General features: G+C 39.9%; 1 protein-coding gene across 1 annotated transcript in view; it reads left to right on the plus strand.

Annotated features, from left to right (window-relative positions):
• The window catches only part of LOC118817128 (stimulated by retinoic acid gene 6 protein-like), a 29,986-nt gene that overhangs the window by 7,444 nt on the left and 5,280 nt on the right, over nt 1–17,262 (plus strand). The window contains exons 4-16 of the mRNA XM_036583832.1: nt 278–378; nt 1,261–1,391; nt 3,671–3,791; nt 4,108–4,195; nt 7,699–7,803; nt 9,261–9,334; nt 11,282–11,393; nt 11,919–12,021; nt 12,505–12,580; nt 13,546–13,627; nt 14,894–14,942; nt 15,089–15,206; nt 15,460–15,579. Of these exons, the coding sequence (XP_036439725.1) occupies nt 278–378; nt 1,261–1,391; nt 3,671–3,791; nt 4,108–4,195; nt 7,699–7,803; nt 9,261–9,334; nt 11,282–11,393; nt 11,919–12,021; nt 12,505–12,580; nt 13,546–13,627; nt 14,894–14,942; nt 15,089–15,206; nt 15,460–15,579 (1,280 nt within the window). The remainder of the gene's footprint in view (nt 1–277; nt 379–1,260; nt 1,392–3,670; nt 3,792–4,107; nt 4,196–7,698; nt 7,804–9,260; nt 9,335–11,281; nt 11,394–11,918; nt 12,022–12,504; nt 12,581–13,545; nt 13,628–14,893; nt 14,943–15,088; nt 15,207–15,459; nt 15,580–17,262) is intronic.

A 17,262-nucleotide genomic window follows, 5' to 3' on the forward strand; every position in this document is an offset into this window, starting at 1 on the left:
ATCATTGGCTAATCACTGAAAACAACAAGCCCTGGACATGTCTGTACTACCAAACTCTGGTAGTACTAGTCTGTTAGTAGTAGTAGCTGTTAATGAAGCAGCGTTCTTTTTATTTGAGGTTTGTCCCATTTCGTAGGGCAAGATTTCAACCACTACCCCTTGGAACGGAGTTAGGGTGGGATTGGGCCTAAATATCATCAAAATCCTGCCCTCTTACCTGTCATATATCTCTTTGTGTGTGAATAAATGTGATTTTGTTGTGTTTTTTTGGTTGTAGATGTGCATCATTGTGCTGATGTCATTCTTGGAGCGCAGAGGCAAGGTTTACTCCTTTGAGGAGCGTTTCCCGTACCTCCGCGGCCGATTCGGCATCGTTGTGTAAGTGAGACATTCTCTCTTGTGGTCGTGTTACTCTGCCAAACAGCGGTGACCTTCCAAAACTGTGTGCCCATCCAAGAATGTTTGCCCCCCAGATCGTCCACATTTTCCCTTTGGGAACCACAGTTTAAATGCTGTGCTTCTAGCTTGGACTGTTGTTGTAGCTAACTGAACACAATAACATGGACAACAAATGGACATAATAACAACAAATGTGCCTCAATGCTAACATTTCGCTTGATTATACAAAAAATAAACATGCCTAATCTGTTCTACCCATTGAGCTTTCACACTCAGTACTGCACAAAACTCAAAGAACAACCTTTATTTATTCATATCCAGTCAAAACAGCCACTTAGTACAAGTTATTAATTTTCAGGAGATATTTAGGAGATTAGAGATTAGATAGAAGAGACAGAGATTAGATAGAAGATAATCCATTTGCATAAGGAAGGAGGAATTGAAAGGAAAATGAGTTTGCAAAAGTTCAAATTATTGAATGATTGACTCCTAACAACCACCTGGAAGACCTGGTCGACACCAAAACTGCCCCCATCAGATAAACAGCACTTAAAGCTTTCATCTTTGAGAGAGAGGAGAAAATCAAGCTGCTTCAGATCTGAAAACATCCACAGGTGTTTCTGTCCATCCTTCCACTGTGAGAAGACGACTCAGCGCTGTGGGTCTGAAAGGATGTGTAGCTGATCAAGAAGCCGTTCAAAATGAATCATGATAATAAGCGAGAAACACAAGCACAATATTGATGAGACTCCACTCCATGTGACCACCAGGGAGCCATATGACTCACAAGGTTAGTTAGGAGTTCTTTTTCCTGTGTGATTTGTGTATTTAAAACCTGTTCTTTGTGTTTGCTGTTGCTAGGCCGCTGGACTTCACTGGAACACTGAGGAACCGATGGTCGTACACGTTTGCCTTCATAGTGGCAGCTCCACAAATGATCGAACTGATCTTGGGGATCATTGTACCATTTAACGTGCCAAAATGGCTTATAGGTACATTCAATTAGTATTATACTACAGTACACACTTAAAAAAAGATGGTTCTTCAAGGGTTCTTTAGTACAGGCAATGGTTCTATTTAGAACCATGAGTTCTGCACCGATCAGGCATAACATTATGTCCTTGTTTCTACGCTCATTGTCCATTTTATCAGCTCCACTTACTATATAGGTGCACTTTGTAGTTCTACAGTTACAGACTGTAGTCCATCTGTTTCTCTGATACTTTGTTAGCCCCCTTTTACCCTGTTCTTCAGTGGTCAGGACCCCCATGGACCCTCACAGAGCAGGTACTATTTGGGTGCTGGATCATTCTCAGCACTGCAGTAACACTGACGTGGTGGTGGTGGTGTGTTAGTGTGTGATGTGCTGGTACGAGTGGATCAGACACAGCAGTGCTGCTGGAGTTTTTAAACACTGTGTCCACTCACTGTCCACTCTATTAGACACTCCCTACCTTGTCAGTCCACCTTGTAGATGTGAAGTCAGAGACGATAGCTCATCTGCTGCTGCACAGTTTGTGTTGGTCATCCTCTAGTCCTTCATCAGTGGTCACAGGACGCTGCCCACGGACGCGCCCCAGACGCTGTTGGCTGGATATTTTTGGTTGGTGGACTATTCTCAGTCCAGCAGCGACACTGAGGTGTTTAAAAACTCCAGCAGCACTGCTGTGTCTGATCCACTCGTACCAGCACAACACACACTAACACACCACCACCATGCCAGTGTTACTGCAGTGCTGAGAATGATCCACCACCCAAATAGTACCTGCTCTGTGAGGCTCCATGGGGGTCCTGACCACTGAAGAACAGGGTAAAAGGGGGCTAACAAAGTACACAGAGAAACAGATGGACTACAGTCTGTAACTGTAGAACTACAAAGTGCACCTATATAGTAAGTGGAGCTGATAAAATGGACAATGAGTGTGGAAACTGCTTGTGGGGGTCCGAAGCACAACTTACTTTACAAAATGTTCTTCCGCATGTTGCATGCAATTACATATTTCCACCAGAGAGGTCTCCAAATCCCCAAACCCTACATAGTGTTGCTTTAACTAACTTATTGGCCTAAATTAGAATAATAGCTGAGTTAGTTGTAAATAAATTACAGCCATGTGCGCTCAGTGTGTAGCATTCATGCTGTGTCAGGGTTTTAGTTTGAATGTTTCCTCTTGCATGCAGTGCTTTATTTCAGCTTTTAACATCATAATCATCAGCCTAAGCTGATTTATAGAGCCTATGCTGGCTTTCAGAAAAAAAACTAGAAATAGTATAGAAGCATAGTAGAGGGTACAAGTATAGTAAACTACAGAAGTATAGAAATATTGTATAGAATGATTACAGAATAGAATAGAAACATATAAATATAGAAGTGTAATATAGAAGAATAGAATTGTAGAGAAGTGTTGAAGTATAATATAGAACATAAATGTATAATTCTGTAAAATAGAAGTATAGTAGAAGTGCAGTATAGAATAAAAATATAGAAGTATAATATATATTAGATGTATGGCATTGACATAGAGTGTACAATGGAAGTATAGAATAGAAATATAGAATAGAATTATAATATAGAAGTGTAGAAAAAAGTGTAGTGTAGAATATGTTAGATGTATAGAGTAGAATTATAATATAGAATATAAATGTATTATAAAATAGAATTATAGTAGAAGTGCAGTATAGAAGCATAATATGATTAGATGTATAGAATAAAATTATAATGTAGAATATGAAAATAGAAGTATAACACAAGTGTAGTATAAAAGTATAAAATAAGTGTAGTGTAGAAGTGCAGTATAGAATAGAAATATAGAATAAAACCATTATATATATATATTAGATGTATAGAATAGAAGTATAATATGAATTAGATCTATGGAATTGAAGTAGAGCATACAATGGAATTCTAGAATTATCGTATATATGTATAGAATAAAAGTGTAGTGCAGAAGTGCAGTTTAGTATGGAAATATAGAAGCAGTAATATATATTAGATGTATACAATAGAATTATAATATAGAATATACATTTTATATAGAAAAGAATGATAGTAGAAGTGCAGTATAGAATAAAAATATAGGATAGAGGTATAATATAAGATGTATAGAATAGTAGTATAGAAATTAGTGTTGAAGTGCAGTATAGAATAGAAATATAGAAGTATAATATGAATTAGATGTATGGAATGGAAGTACAGTATAGAACAGAAGGATAATATGGAACAGAGATGTAGTATAGAGTAATAGTGGAGTGTTTGTGTCTGTTTTTCTTTCAGCTCTCATGTATCTGGTGGCTGCGTTTGAAGTGGCCTTGGCTAATCTGCCCTTTTTCATCTGTCTGTCAACACCACACAGAGCAGTGGGAGGAGCTTTAGGCCTGTTATACACACTTGTCTGGTACATACAGACACACACAACACACATATATACGCACACACATACACACACACACACACACACACACACACACACACAGTGGTGCTAGAAAGTTTACGTTAGAATGGGAAGGGTTCTTCCGCACATTGCATGCAGTTACACATTTCCACCAGAGAGGTCTCCAAATCCACAAACCTTACATAGTTCAGCTTTAACAACTAGCACGGTGAGATTAGCCGCCATCAGCTCTGTAGCTGTTCAACCTCAGCAGTGGAACTGCGGTCATTGTGATGGTTTCTGCTGTAGTTGTTGCTTTTCTCTGTGTGTTTTTCTCCAGGTTGTATGTGGCAGTGTGGAATGTCCAGTGTGCGCACAAGTTCTGTGATGAAAGTACTTTTACTGGTAGTTTGATGTGTTATGATGAGGTGAGTGTGCTGCCATCTCCCACTTTACAACCACTAAAGAGTCACTCCATTCATGTTTCCTTCCTTTCACTGGCTGTGTTTACATGCAAAGATTTTTGCCAATCCGATTGAATACAATCCGATTACAGATTCAGACTGATGTGTTTATATGCTCACTCTATTCAACAATCCGATAGAAAATCTTTGTTTACATGTGCATTACAAGTAATCCAATGCAAAATGATGCACGTGCCTGGAGCACCACTTAGAGTAAACGTTACCATGACAGCGAACATCATGTGAGGTCCAGTCCGAGTTTCAGTTGTCACGCTTGTGTTTTTAATTGCTTTAAAATGATGTCAGACTCAGGAAAACGTCCTTCACATGTCCTTATTAAAGAAGGCCGAGAGGAAGACTTCGTGTTCTGAGACATATAAGCTGGACGTCCGTCCCACCGCCGTCTTTTAAAGATCAGAGCATAAACTTCGTCTCCTCTGCAGACCAGTTTCTGCTCCGCCATGTTGAACGGTATAAACTTTCACTATGACGCGACAAACATGATCAGAACGGACTTAAACTTTCCGATAGGGAATGTAATCAGATACAGGCGTTTACACGGATATTATTCTTCTATTTAACGGATTATTTGCAGGATTACCCACCTCGATCAGTCGGTTAGAAATTGTATTCTGAATGACGTCGATCAGACTAGACTATTCCGATTGAGGTGTTTACATGGACGTATTCTATTCTGATTGAGCTATTAGTCGGATTATTAAAGAATTATTTGGTTGCATGTAAACGTGGCTACTGTCCGCCAAACGCCCTCAAGTTAAATATGTTTAGTCATAGAATTTGCTGAGGATTTCTCGGGCGTTTGTTTACAAGCGTTGTTAGGCAGGGCTGGGACCAGGGGTGAAAATGGCCACGGTTTTTTAATTGAATACACATCCTAAAATGCCTGTGTCTGGAACATTTTTACATTGAAATATGCTTAAATTACATTACTCTTGACAGATCTGGTGCATTTCCTGCATTTAAGAACAACATAACATTCCAAGAGCTGAAAGGTTGTAAAGCTTAACTTCATGCTTACATCACAAAACTCTTCAATTCTGCATGTTGACAACAGTGTTTTTGACTGATTGTTGCAAATAGTTTAATAGTTTAATTTCAACTGAAACCTTCACTAAATTGGTTCATACTCTAAAGCACTATTCAGATATGATTAGTTTTACATGAGTAGGTAGGATAATGTAATTATTACTGATGTTTCTCAATGATTTAATTCCATCCGAAAGCGCCATGTCAATAATTTTTACAGACTGTGAATCAACATGTCGGTAAAAATGCTCTTATTCTGTGGAAAAGGAGTTTCTTAAGAATGAAGGCTCGAAGAAGCATTTACTTGTGTTCTCTGTGGCTGAAATCAATGTGATAATTACTGGCCTGCCTCAAGTGTACGCCAAAAAAAATATGTAAAAATACAGAAAAAAGTTTGATTTTATGTGAATATTTAATTTTGCCTGTTTGCTGTGAATGCCCAAGCTAATGACAGTGCTAATAACACATTCACTTAAGACGTTGAAGGTAGACTAAAAAGCTGTTAAATTATATTGTGGTGTCGGTGCAGAGTAAGACACAGATTCCACCATGAGAATTACTCTTTATTAAACACTAAGGGCGTAGACTTTACCCTTATGGTGACCCCCAACCCACACAAACTAAACCCACTCCCCAACATAGAACAATGTAATAAACACATACCACATACCTTTAACCCCTTACATGGCCTGGGCCTCCCAGCAGGCCCAGAGTGTTACTGCACTCTTCCATAGCCTAAGAATAGCTCAGCTAGTTTGCATCGAAGCCCCTGTACTTACTGAATAATAAGCCATAGTATGTAATAAGCCTGGGATTTTAAGAGGTTAATGGACAAACAACAACATAATCAACACAATAGTTTTAGAGGGTGTGCACTGCCCATGATCCTCCTGGCGTGGCCTTCAGCATGGCCATGCCTCATGAGTGTCTACAGGCCAGCACCAGCCAGTAGTGGATCGCAACAATATGTTTTGGCATATTTTCTATTTCCAGAGCAGTTTGTAAAGTGGTCACTGCCGTCTCTGTAATTCAAACCGAAATGTCTTATCCCATGCGAATTGACCAATAACATGTCTGTAAACTGACAACTCGTACTTTTTATGGAAAAAAATAATAATAACCTAACAGCACCATGTGAAAACATCTCCTAAAGGTTAATGGCTCTTCCACTAAAACTACCATGAACATGCAGAAATCTAAACAAGCTTTTCAACAACACAGAGACACAAAATGTCAGACAAGTTACCTCTTTCATGATGAAATATAGACTTTCAAAAACATCCAGTTACTTTTTACCTTAGACACGTTTATAATTAGATCTAATTAGATTCCTGCCATGTTCTCAATGAAGAACTGATATTAGAAGGCTGGTTAACTCAGTGTAAGTCTTTGCTGTCCATTTGAGTCGCATTGGCTAACGTGTTAATTTATTGTGTTTAATCTGAGCTCACTGGAAGTAAATTTTCAACCACAAACACAATCGTCAAGTAACATTAATTACGTTAATTACGTAGACTAGATTTCCTGTTTTACCAATTGTGGAATTTCTTGACTGCTTTCACATTCCAAACACATGGCATACTGACAGTCATTACCACTTTGTTTCATGCATGTACTTCAGAACAGATTTAAAAGCAGTGGTGGACAGTAACTAAGTAAATGTAATTCGTTGCTGTACTTAAGTAGTTTTTTCGTGTATCTGCACAACTTTCCATTTTGGGCGACTTTTTACTTTCACTCCACTACATTTCAAAGTGTGCATAAAAATGTAACGTCAAAATGAAAGAAGCGTGAAGGAAGAACACCAATCAGGGCACAGCACGCACTTTGTCTTGAGCTTGTTTTGACCTGTTGGTCATACCGACCCAGTTATTTCAGAGCCACTCGGTTCTATCTAAAGGAAATTGTTTGCCTTCAGTGTTTTGTGCTTATGATAATTTTAATAGACATCAGCGTCACTAATTAATGACATTCTATTAAAAGACTGGTTTACCAAGAGAGACACTGGAGTATTTTCACCTAAAATGAGTTAATGAAGCAGTTTAGGAGTCTTCTTACAAAAACGGTAATAGGACATTAAAGTCGTAATTAATCTTTTAGTACTTTTACTTTCGATACTTAAGGACATTCAAAATCAAATACTTTGATAGTTTTACTCAAGTGGAGGTCTAAAGGGAGGAACTTCTACTTTTACTGGAGTAATATTTTACCTTGGGTATCTCTACTTTAACTCAAGCACATGATTTGTGTACTTCGTCCACCACTGCTTAAAAGAACCAAAAGTTATCAAGATTTTCAAAATTTGAGCCAGAACGCTGCTTTTTTAATTGTTGTTTTCATTTTGTATGAGTGTCACAAACTGCTGACTGTTGACTGTTTTTATGCATGAAGCCGTTGATAATGTGTGCTCATCTGTCTAGTTATTGCAGTGGCCATATTTGCTGTGCCTGGGGTTCCTCCTCTGTCGCTTTGGCTTCATATTGGCAACTGAAGTGAAGAATTGCCTGCAAAAACGCAACAAGCAGGTCAAATGCACACACTCAGCATTTTGCAACAGCACCTACATTTGTCTATAAGTGACGCTTCACAAATTCTAAACCCCAACATAAACCTGCGCCTAACCAGAGACATTATAAAGGAGGAGACCGATCTGGTTGAAATATGAGTGGGAAAGCACATAATGCTCAACATGGCATCTGTTTGCAAAGAAAGTAACATCCCTCATGAAAAAGAGCCAGACTTCTTGGTGGTTACACCACAAGCAGAGGAGGGTTGACGATATTGTGCCCCATAGCGGTAGCCAGAACAAGTCAAGTCAAAAGGTCACATTACTGGTGGATTGGATTTTACTGGTGATTTCTAACATGTTTTTGAAAAATCTTTTGAGTTTTTACATCTCCCCTTATTCAAAAAGGTAGAAGTCTGCTCTTGTATAGCTGGAAATAACTGCCCTGTGGCGCTGTAAAGATGGCTGCCGAGTGAACAGAAGCCTAACCCATACGGCCATTCCGCAGACAGAATGGAAATTGACTCAGATATTTTGAATTAATGTGATCAAATAAAACATTATTTCCCCCATAACTTTATCAGATTAAATAGGACACTGACCTAAGAGAGTAAATTTGATCTTTTTACTTTATTGAAAGTAAAATCAAAGCACTTGTCCTTGTAGCGATCTGTACATTTTCCACCTAAGATCAATGTGCACTTCTATGTGTATACAGACAATCACTGTTTCTTTTCACTTTTTGTGCCCAGTGTCTCCTGCTCAATCTCAGTCCAGCACTACCTCCACCATGCTGTTTGAGTTTGTTTGTGTCTCATGTTAGAGGTACCAAGAGGGAAATCTGTCATTAAATTTATTTTATTTTTCTCTAAATAAACCATTCCATTTATGTTTCCACAGCAATTTAGGTATCAATAAAAATATTTCCGCTAAAGTTGAACACAAAAAAAAGTTGTCGACATTCATAATACACAGATGAGGCATAACATTATGAGCACCTCCTTGTTTCTGCGCTCATTGTCCATTTTATCAGTTCCACTTACTATATAGGTGCACTTTGTAGTTCTACAGTTACAGACTGTAGTCCATCTGTTTCTCTGCATACTTTGTTAGCCCCCTTTTACCCTGTTCTTCAGTGGTCATAATGCTATGCCTGATTGTGTATATTCCTGATGTTTTCCATTTCTATAGCCTACATCAATAAATGTTTTGAAGTGGTACGTTATGCACAAAAAGCCTTTGGATGGAACAGTAGCTAAAAAGAAACAAACAACAGTGGCACCACTGTGTTGATGTGCCTACAGCATCAGAACCTGCAGGTCAAATAGTGGTCCTGTGTTTTATTTGTTCAGAAACTCAGAGTTTCCAAAGGTGATTTGAAAGTCTGCTATTCTTAGATAATAACAATACTACTGTAACTACTGTGGTAATAACTACTTTGTTAAATAAATTAGATCATGATGTTTGTTCCTTCAGGCAGAAGAAGATGCGGTTCTTCAGTCCCATCAGTACAAATATGTACAAACACTACTGAGACGGCCTCCTGAACAGTACGTTTAGTCATATGTCCATTAACACACGCACATGCAGACAAATGTTCACATTGCATGCATGCGCATGGACTCAAGTTTGGGAATGATGGTCCTCTGGAGGAGTATCTCCTGGCGGGGAAGGAGAATCCTGGAGCCGCAGACTTAACTGCAGTGTGGGCTTTATTAAGTGTCCTTTGTGAAGAATGGTAGACGGTGCATGGTTTCACTTTGCGTTCTATCCTGTTCTACGTTCTCCCAGCTCAATGTAGATTGATCCAGATGTTGTCCTTATATTGCTTCTTCCCACCTCCTGGGGGCTGCTGGCCAACAGGTAGTTGCAAGTACAATATTCTGCTTGGGGAGACATGAGACATTTGCACCATATGGCCAGTTCATCTGATCTGTGGTTGAGCTGCTAAAGCTGATGATGGACATGGAGGAAACTTTTATCTTGTACTTGAATCTGTTAAGCTAGAAGAGCCTGCCATCCATTCTGTACAGAGTTCAGGTACCAGTTGTCAGGTTTTTGAAGATTTTAAACAAGGTGGGATCAAAGGTGCATCCATGTTTGACCACAGAACCCTCTATACTGAAGTGATGTGGTCAGGGAGAAGGCTTGGCATTGTAATGTATTTCTCAGGGCACCCGAGATTTTGACAGAGCCTCCTGGTTCACAGAGTCGAATTCCTTGGTGAGATCCATGAAGACTATGTATAGTGGTGGTCTTTGATAAGTTTGTGTCAGTTGTACCTCTGTGCCACACTGAGATTCTTGGAGGAATTCTTCAGACAAGGGAAGCGGTTGGAGAGAACGTGCACAGTTGTTTTCTAAGTGATGCACAGCAGGAAGCTACCATCTTCTGAGTTCCCACAGTCTGCATTGTCCCCTTTTTAAAGATGGTAGTTATCAGGTAATCATGGAGATCTTTGGGTTTGTCCTCTGCCAGATCTTCAGGATGAAGGCAGTGATGTGCTGCCAGGAGGTACTTTTCGGCTACCATGGGAATGCCTACTCGAATCTCAATAGGGCCAACAGCTTTGTTGTTTTACATCTTCAAGACATTTGTGGTGCCGGGGGATCTTGTCATGAAATACTATATCAGCAGTTCTTTTACAATTAACTAGGCAGTCACTTCAGAGAGAAGCCTTTGCACATGTTTAGGACATGGAGAGTTTCATCGACGGGCCCACAGACAGCCTTCTTGGTGTTGAAGAAACCTCAGATTGATTTATTTCTTAATATCCAAACCAATACGTGCCTAGTGTACCCAGAGAAACAAGACTCTAGGGTCTAAATGCCGAGAGCTCCATCATAGCTTGGTGTAGTTAGGTAAATAATAGTTTAGGTCCGCAACTTGATCACTGAAATCTTTGGGTATGTCCTCTTCCAGATCTCCAGGATGAAGGCAGGGATGTGCTGCCAGGAGGTAATTTTCGGCCACCATGAGATTGCCTACTCGAATCTCAAAAGGGCCAACGGCTTTGTTGTTTTACATCTTCAAGACAGCACCTCTGACTACATATACATTAGGTGGATCTGTCAAGTTTTCGACTCCTCTATCATAAATTCATCATACAGGGCTCAAAACTTTGGAGTTATCCTGAAAGATCAACTTAATTTCACAGGTCACATAACCTTGAAGATGAAAAAAGAGCAAAGCTGCTGGCCCTGAAAGGATTTCACTGCTGTGCTTATGCCACTGCTGAGGCCTTATGTCTGCGGACCTTACTTTGTCAAAAAGCTTCTCTTTGTCTCACTGCATTGCTTGACCAATCTGTAGGAGCGCATCTACAGATGGCCTTATTCTCAGGATTGTAGGTGCACACAAGCTTCTCTGCCATGACTAGGTGGCGACTCCCTGAGGAAGATACTCTCTCACATACACAGTCTAATAAACACATGAACACACTCACCCAGACACATAGACACTCACACAAACTCTGACCCTCATATTCTCCACTCCAGGTCGTTGGAGAAGAGCTGGTTCAGAAGGAAGGTGTACGACTCGGATCCTTATTTTAAATTCCCCAGCAGAATGATCGCCACTGCGGTTATCTCTCTCGTCGGACTCTACATGGTACGTGTGCATTTGTGCATGAATGCACATGATAATCTATATATTAATGTGTTATTGTGAGATGAACATGTTTGTGTAGTAATGGAATACATGTGACTATGTTACATACTTAGGATACCAAAAAAGGAAACTGTCCCATCACAGTTACAGAAAAAGAGAGTAATTAGATTACAGGCACAGTGTCATGAAAAAGCATTTGCCCCTCCTGCTTTCCTCTGTTTTTGCATGTTTGTCGCAAATGGTTTCAGATACTCATACAAAATGTTATGGAAGACAGGGACAACATAATAGACAATTATTTTTTTCGTTAAACTGCAGTTTTTCTGCTTTTAAGTCTCACTGAAGCTTGTTTTAGCTTTTCTTTATGTAAGTATGTGGTTTACAGATAATCTGAAAACAGAAAGCAATCAGATTACATTACTTTAATACAGTAATCCTTTGGATTAGGTTTCAGATTACAGATACAGGTAATCAGTAATCTGTACAATAATATGTGTGTCTATGTGTTTCTTGGTTTCCTCGTAGTTCATTTCAAGTGAGCTAGTTTTGTCTTCGTTGGGCATCAAGGAGCTATACACTCTAGTAGAGAGACCCAGTTTTTGGACCGAATACCTGGATTACGCTGCATGTGAGATCACTTTTTCTTTTCATTCATTCATGAATTCAATCTGTTTTTTTCACCCCTTCATTCCACTAATAAAGGAGATGGAACTGCTTAAGCCTCAGGTGACCAAAGCCCAACCATCCTTAGTTTATGTCCTTGGTCAATCGGAATAAAAATTTTTGAATTTGAAATTTTATGGTCAAGCAATTTCCAAAATAGCTCTGGTTTGAGCCCTGGTTTGTTGCTCCATTGCAGAGGTCACAAAGGATGTCTGGAAAGACAACACTTCCTGTGTCACATCATCAAAAATAACTAATTTTTTGTTATTAGACTATTGCAACATTTTGGCTCCTTTTTGCTTTTATGCCAGTCACTATTCTAATAATTTATTACTTCATATATCGTCATGATACTGTATGTAACATCATTTAGAGTGTTACAATGTTACAGTAACAATGTGGAGTTGTTCTAGATATTGCATAAAGCTATTTTTTATTTGATTTCTAGATGCCTGGTATGTCTCAACAGCCTTAGCCACACTGTCATCTGTGGCTCACGTTGGTCATGTACTGATATGTTACAGGTATGTGTGAGCACTAAATGGAATTACACTTTGAAGACATTGTTTAAGTAAGAGGGCCTCTAAATTAATATCCATAGCATATGGACTTTTGCAGTTTTGTCTTTGATACCACAAAGAACATATGTCCACTGTTTTGGAATATCCAGAAAAGCGTAATGGCTATGTTCACACAGCAGGTAAAAGTGGCCCAAATCTGATTTTCTCAGAAATTTTTTGTTGTTCTTTTAAATGTGACTGATATGATATTAGTTTGAACAGTTCAAGGTCATAAACTGACCCACATGCGCAAATGAACAGTGCTTCAAGTGGCTCATCCAGAGGTAAACAATCATGACTGCCAGCGAACGCCAGTCGGTCCCGGAGCTTTCATTTTCATCTTCGCCACCATCACAGGGGCCATCATGAAGCTTCACTGACTCACAACTGGGCTCATCACCCACAGTGTGTTCAAACTCACCATAAACAGTGCACGGTCACTTCTTTGGTTTGCGTCCTTGGATTCTTTAAACTATGCTTTCAGACTTTTAACTATTCTTTGACGCTGCAGCCTCGCTCTCCCACTGTCACGTTCGGTCATTACTTTCGAAATGTCTTCAAAGTCTCCTTTTAATTTTTTTAGTTCAGAAATATCAGCCTAAATGTCTCAGCAGCACAAAATTATGACAAATGTTGAGTTGGATTGACGTAAAAGTCGCATGAATTCCGATCTGGCTGTTCAGACTGAGTCACTGCATACTGGATACGTATCAGGTTTCAGTACCACATATGAAAGCATCTCAAATCGAAATTGAAAATGTGAGATTTAATGTGTTTTTTGCTGTTCACACTGACACACAAGGAACACATCTGTTTCACATTTGAAGAAAAAGATTGGATTTGGGGCACTTTTACCTGCTGTGCGAACAAAGTCAATGAGATGTCTTTCTCTTACAATGATTTAATTCATTTGCCTTTTAACGTCGCAGGAAGCACATGAAAAAGCTGCGGGCAGGTGAAAAAAGCTTCTTGCCAGTGAGGTTCCGAACGCCAGACTCTGCCGTTAGCATGGTAAGGGTGTAGCTGTAGAGCCGTGTAGTGTATAACCATTTACATGTCAAATGCATTTCCATTGATAACTTGTGATAGGATTTCTTGACTGGAGTCACAGAGTGCTGCCCACATTTATTACATCAGTCTCTGTCTGCATTTGTTATCAAACGAAAATGGACCATGCGTCCTTGTTTGTGTAAATGTAAGCAGCTGTGACACGTCTTTAGAACGCATGGACTTCTGACATAACTTATAATCGAATGTAACAAAGATGCAGATGCTTGTGTCTCTGCAGTGACACAATTATCTACTAAAGCACCTCAGAGACTTGAGACATGACTCAGATTCTAACCTCAGAGACTCTAGACTCAACTCGGATTCTCACCTCAGAGACTCTAGACTCAACTCGGATTCTCATCTCAGAGACTCAACTAGACTCAACTTGGATTCTCACCTCAAAGACTCTAGACTCAACTTGGATTCTCATCTCAGAGACTCTAGACTCAACTCGGATTCTCACCTCAGAGACTATAGACTCAACTCGGATTCTCACCTCAGAGACTCAAGACTCAACTCGGATTCTCACCTCAGAGACTCTAGACTCAACTTGGATTCTCACCTCAGAGACTCAAGACATGACTCAGATTATCACCTCAGAGACTCTAGACTCAACTCAGATACTCTAGACTCAACTCTAGATTCTCACCTTAGAGACTCGAGACAACTTGGATTCTTACTTCAGACACTCATGACATGACTCAGACTCAACTCGGTCTCAGACTTCAGACACTCGAGACTCAACTCAGACTTGAATCTCAGAGATTTAAGATTTGACTCAGACTCAAACCTTAGACACTCAAGACTCAACTCAGACTTGCATCTCAGAGACTCAAGACTCGACTCAGACTCACCTCAGAGACTCAAGACTGGACTTGAACGCACACCCCTGAGACTCAAGACTTGACTCAGAATCATCACAGAGATTTGAGAAGCAACTCTGACTCACACCTTAGAGACACGAAATTCGACACAGCCTAGCAGGCCTTAGAGACTTGAAAAACAGACTTGACCTCTCACCTCATAGACTCAACTCGGATTCTCACCTCAGACTTTCAAGACTTGACTCAGACTCAACTCAGAGACTCAACTTGGTCTCGGTCTGCAATCCCAATAGTTGTGGTCTTGCTTAGTGATGTGAATGTGAAAGTATAATGTGCCTTGTGAGACAGGCCTCTAAACAGGGCCCATCTGTTTCAAATAGCATTTTAATTCATCTTATTTCAGGTTGCTCTTGTGAGGTACCCTGGCTGCCAGATCGCCTACACAATATGGGGTGAGTGCACTCATCCTCAGCACCGATTAAAATTTAGAACAAATGAGTTTTCAGGTCAGCAGTACATCGTTTTTGTTGTCATTCATTAACTATGTAAAACCAATCCCATCCAAATAGAGATTAAGACTTTTGTATTGCTTTTTCAGGTTATTTGATCGTGCATTTTGCCCTGTTTGTGTTTGGGATTGTCTTTGTGTTTCTGGTGGTCATCCCAATCCGTGAAGAAGGATTCCTCTCCTGGCTGATCGATCTGATCACCTTCCTGTAAGTCCACAGTCCATTACACACAGATTTCATAACAGAGCATAATTTCTACACTCTTTTGTTACTTATTCATTCACCAGCCTGCCAATCTGTATGTCCAGTTATGTAGTTTAAGGCAACTAACCAGGTTATAATGGATGTCTGATCCTGGTGTATTCTAGTGTTACACTGGCATTACAGTGAAGCTTAGAAAAAGCTGGGCTGGGTTCACATGATTTGGAGTCTCATTCAAGGTTTGCTATTATAAAAACAGGGCAAATTTCTTCATCGTGCTCGCCCTGCTGAAGCTGCAGGTCCTGCTGGTTCGGGTTTTCTTCCTGCAGGACAAACTGTCGCCTGAGGATAAGCAGAAGCCCCTCGCGCTCAACAACAGGTACGTGTTAGGAAGCAGTCTGACCTACAAACGATCATAAGTTAGCCAGGAGCTTGCTAACTGAACTGTGTGTAGGGATGTGAGAGTGTAGATGAACAGGCACGTGTCTGTGGTGTGGTTTACCTCAGGGACTTTAATTGGTCAGCTAGCTCAAATGACTGAGTACCATGGAAGTTTATTCAGGCCCAGGGAATCTAAATCTGTGTTTTCTTTCTAAGTAGGTCTTGCTCTGGTGGGTACACAATATACATGTACAAAGTCAATGTGAATAATTTTCCAGTGCCCACTAAATGGCCAATGTATTTTGCCAACATTTTCCTCTTTCAGTGTAAAGTGGCTGGTCCTAATGGTGGGTAGCGATAAATAAGCAACATTCTCTGCAATCACAAGGCTAATGCACTATTTCCTGCCCACACGTCTTTGACAAAACTGTCTCTACCCTATGATTGTCTTCTCTCTGAAGGGTAACCATTGAGCGAAAGCTAACCTAGCAAGCGTTCATTATTCAGTGTCAGTAAAAAAGCAGAATACATAAATATTTAACAGAAAATTACACAGAAGCCTCAACAACCACAACCCCAATTCCAAAAAAGTTGGGACGCTGTGTAAAATGTAAATAAATGTAAATAAAACGGAATGCATTGATTTGCAAATCCCATAGACCCATATTTTATTCACAGTAGAACATAGAACATAAATTTACATTTACATTTACGGCATTTGGCAGATGCTCTTATCCAGAGCGACTTACAATCAGATGTTGGAAGTGAGAGGAAGAGTTCCTGAGCCCATGCAGTGATTTCCAGTACAGAATCATGCCTGTTTTTACTGCAGTGCTGCCTGAGTCTCACTTTCTGCCTGTCTCACTTTCAACACCTAATATATGTGTTCTATGTTCTACTGTGAATAAAATATGGGTTTATGAGATTTGCAAATCATTGCATTCTGTTTTGATTTACATTTATTTACATTTTACACAGCGTCCCAACTTTTTTGGAATTGGGGCTGTAAATGTAATACCAGATGTTTGAGTGCTCAGTGTGTCACTCTTTACCTTTTATTACAGCTTCCATTCTTTTCAGGAGACTCACTCTCAAATTCTGGAGAGATATTTCTCATTCCTTCTGTCAAAACTTCCAATGGTGACGTGTTGAGAAGTCTTTCATTGCCTTGGCGGTATACATACTCCTCCTGTTACTTCCAAAGATCCCAGTAGTCCATAAATCCTTCCTCCACATCTCAGATGTCCAGTTTCGGTGTTCTACCGCAGATGTTCTTGTCTGTTTCCTTTTCTCAGTGAGGCTCCTTGGCAGCTACACATCCTTTTAGACCCATAGTGCTGCGTTGTCTTCTCACAGTGGAAGGATGGCTGTGGATGTTTTCAGATCTGATGTAAGAGTGGAGCTTGATTTTCTCCTCTCTCTCAAAGAAGAAAGCTTTAAGTGCTTCTTATCTGATGGGGACATTTTTTGTTGGTCCACCAGGTGTTGCAGGTGGTTGTCAGGAGTCCCATTTTCTCTGTATTTTCAGTTTCGAAAAGTCCTGTTGTTTGACTTCCTTCTATTTTCCTGACACTGAAAAATGAATAACTTGCATTGCAATGGCCTTTTTGACTTTTGCACAGCTCTGGCTGGAGGACCTTTTGGTCTTTATAGGTCAAACAGACCATATTTCTTAAGAAAG

This window comes from Colossoma macropomum, unplaced genomic scaffold (assembly GCF_904425465.1).
Source record: "Colossoma macropomum unplaced genomic scaffold, Colossoma_macropomum, whole genome shotgun sequence".
Classification (NCBI taxonomy): Eukaryota; Metazoa; Chordata; class Actinopteri; order Characiformes; family Serrasalmidae; genus Colossoma; species Colossoma macropomum.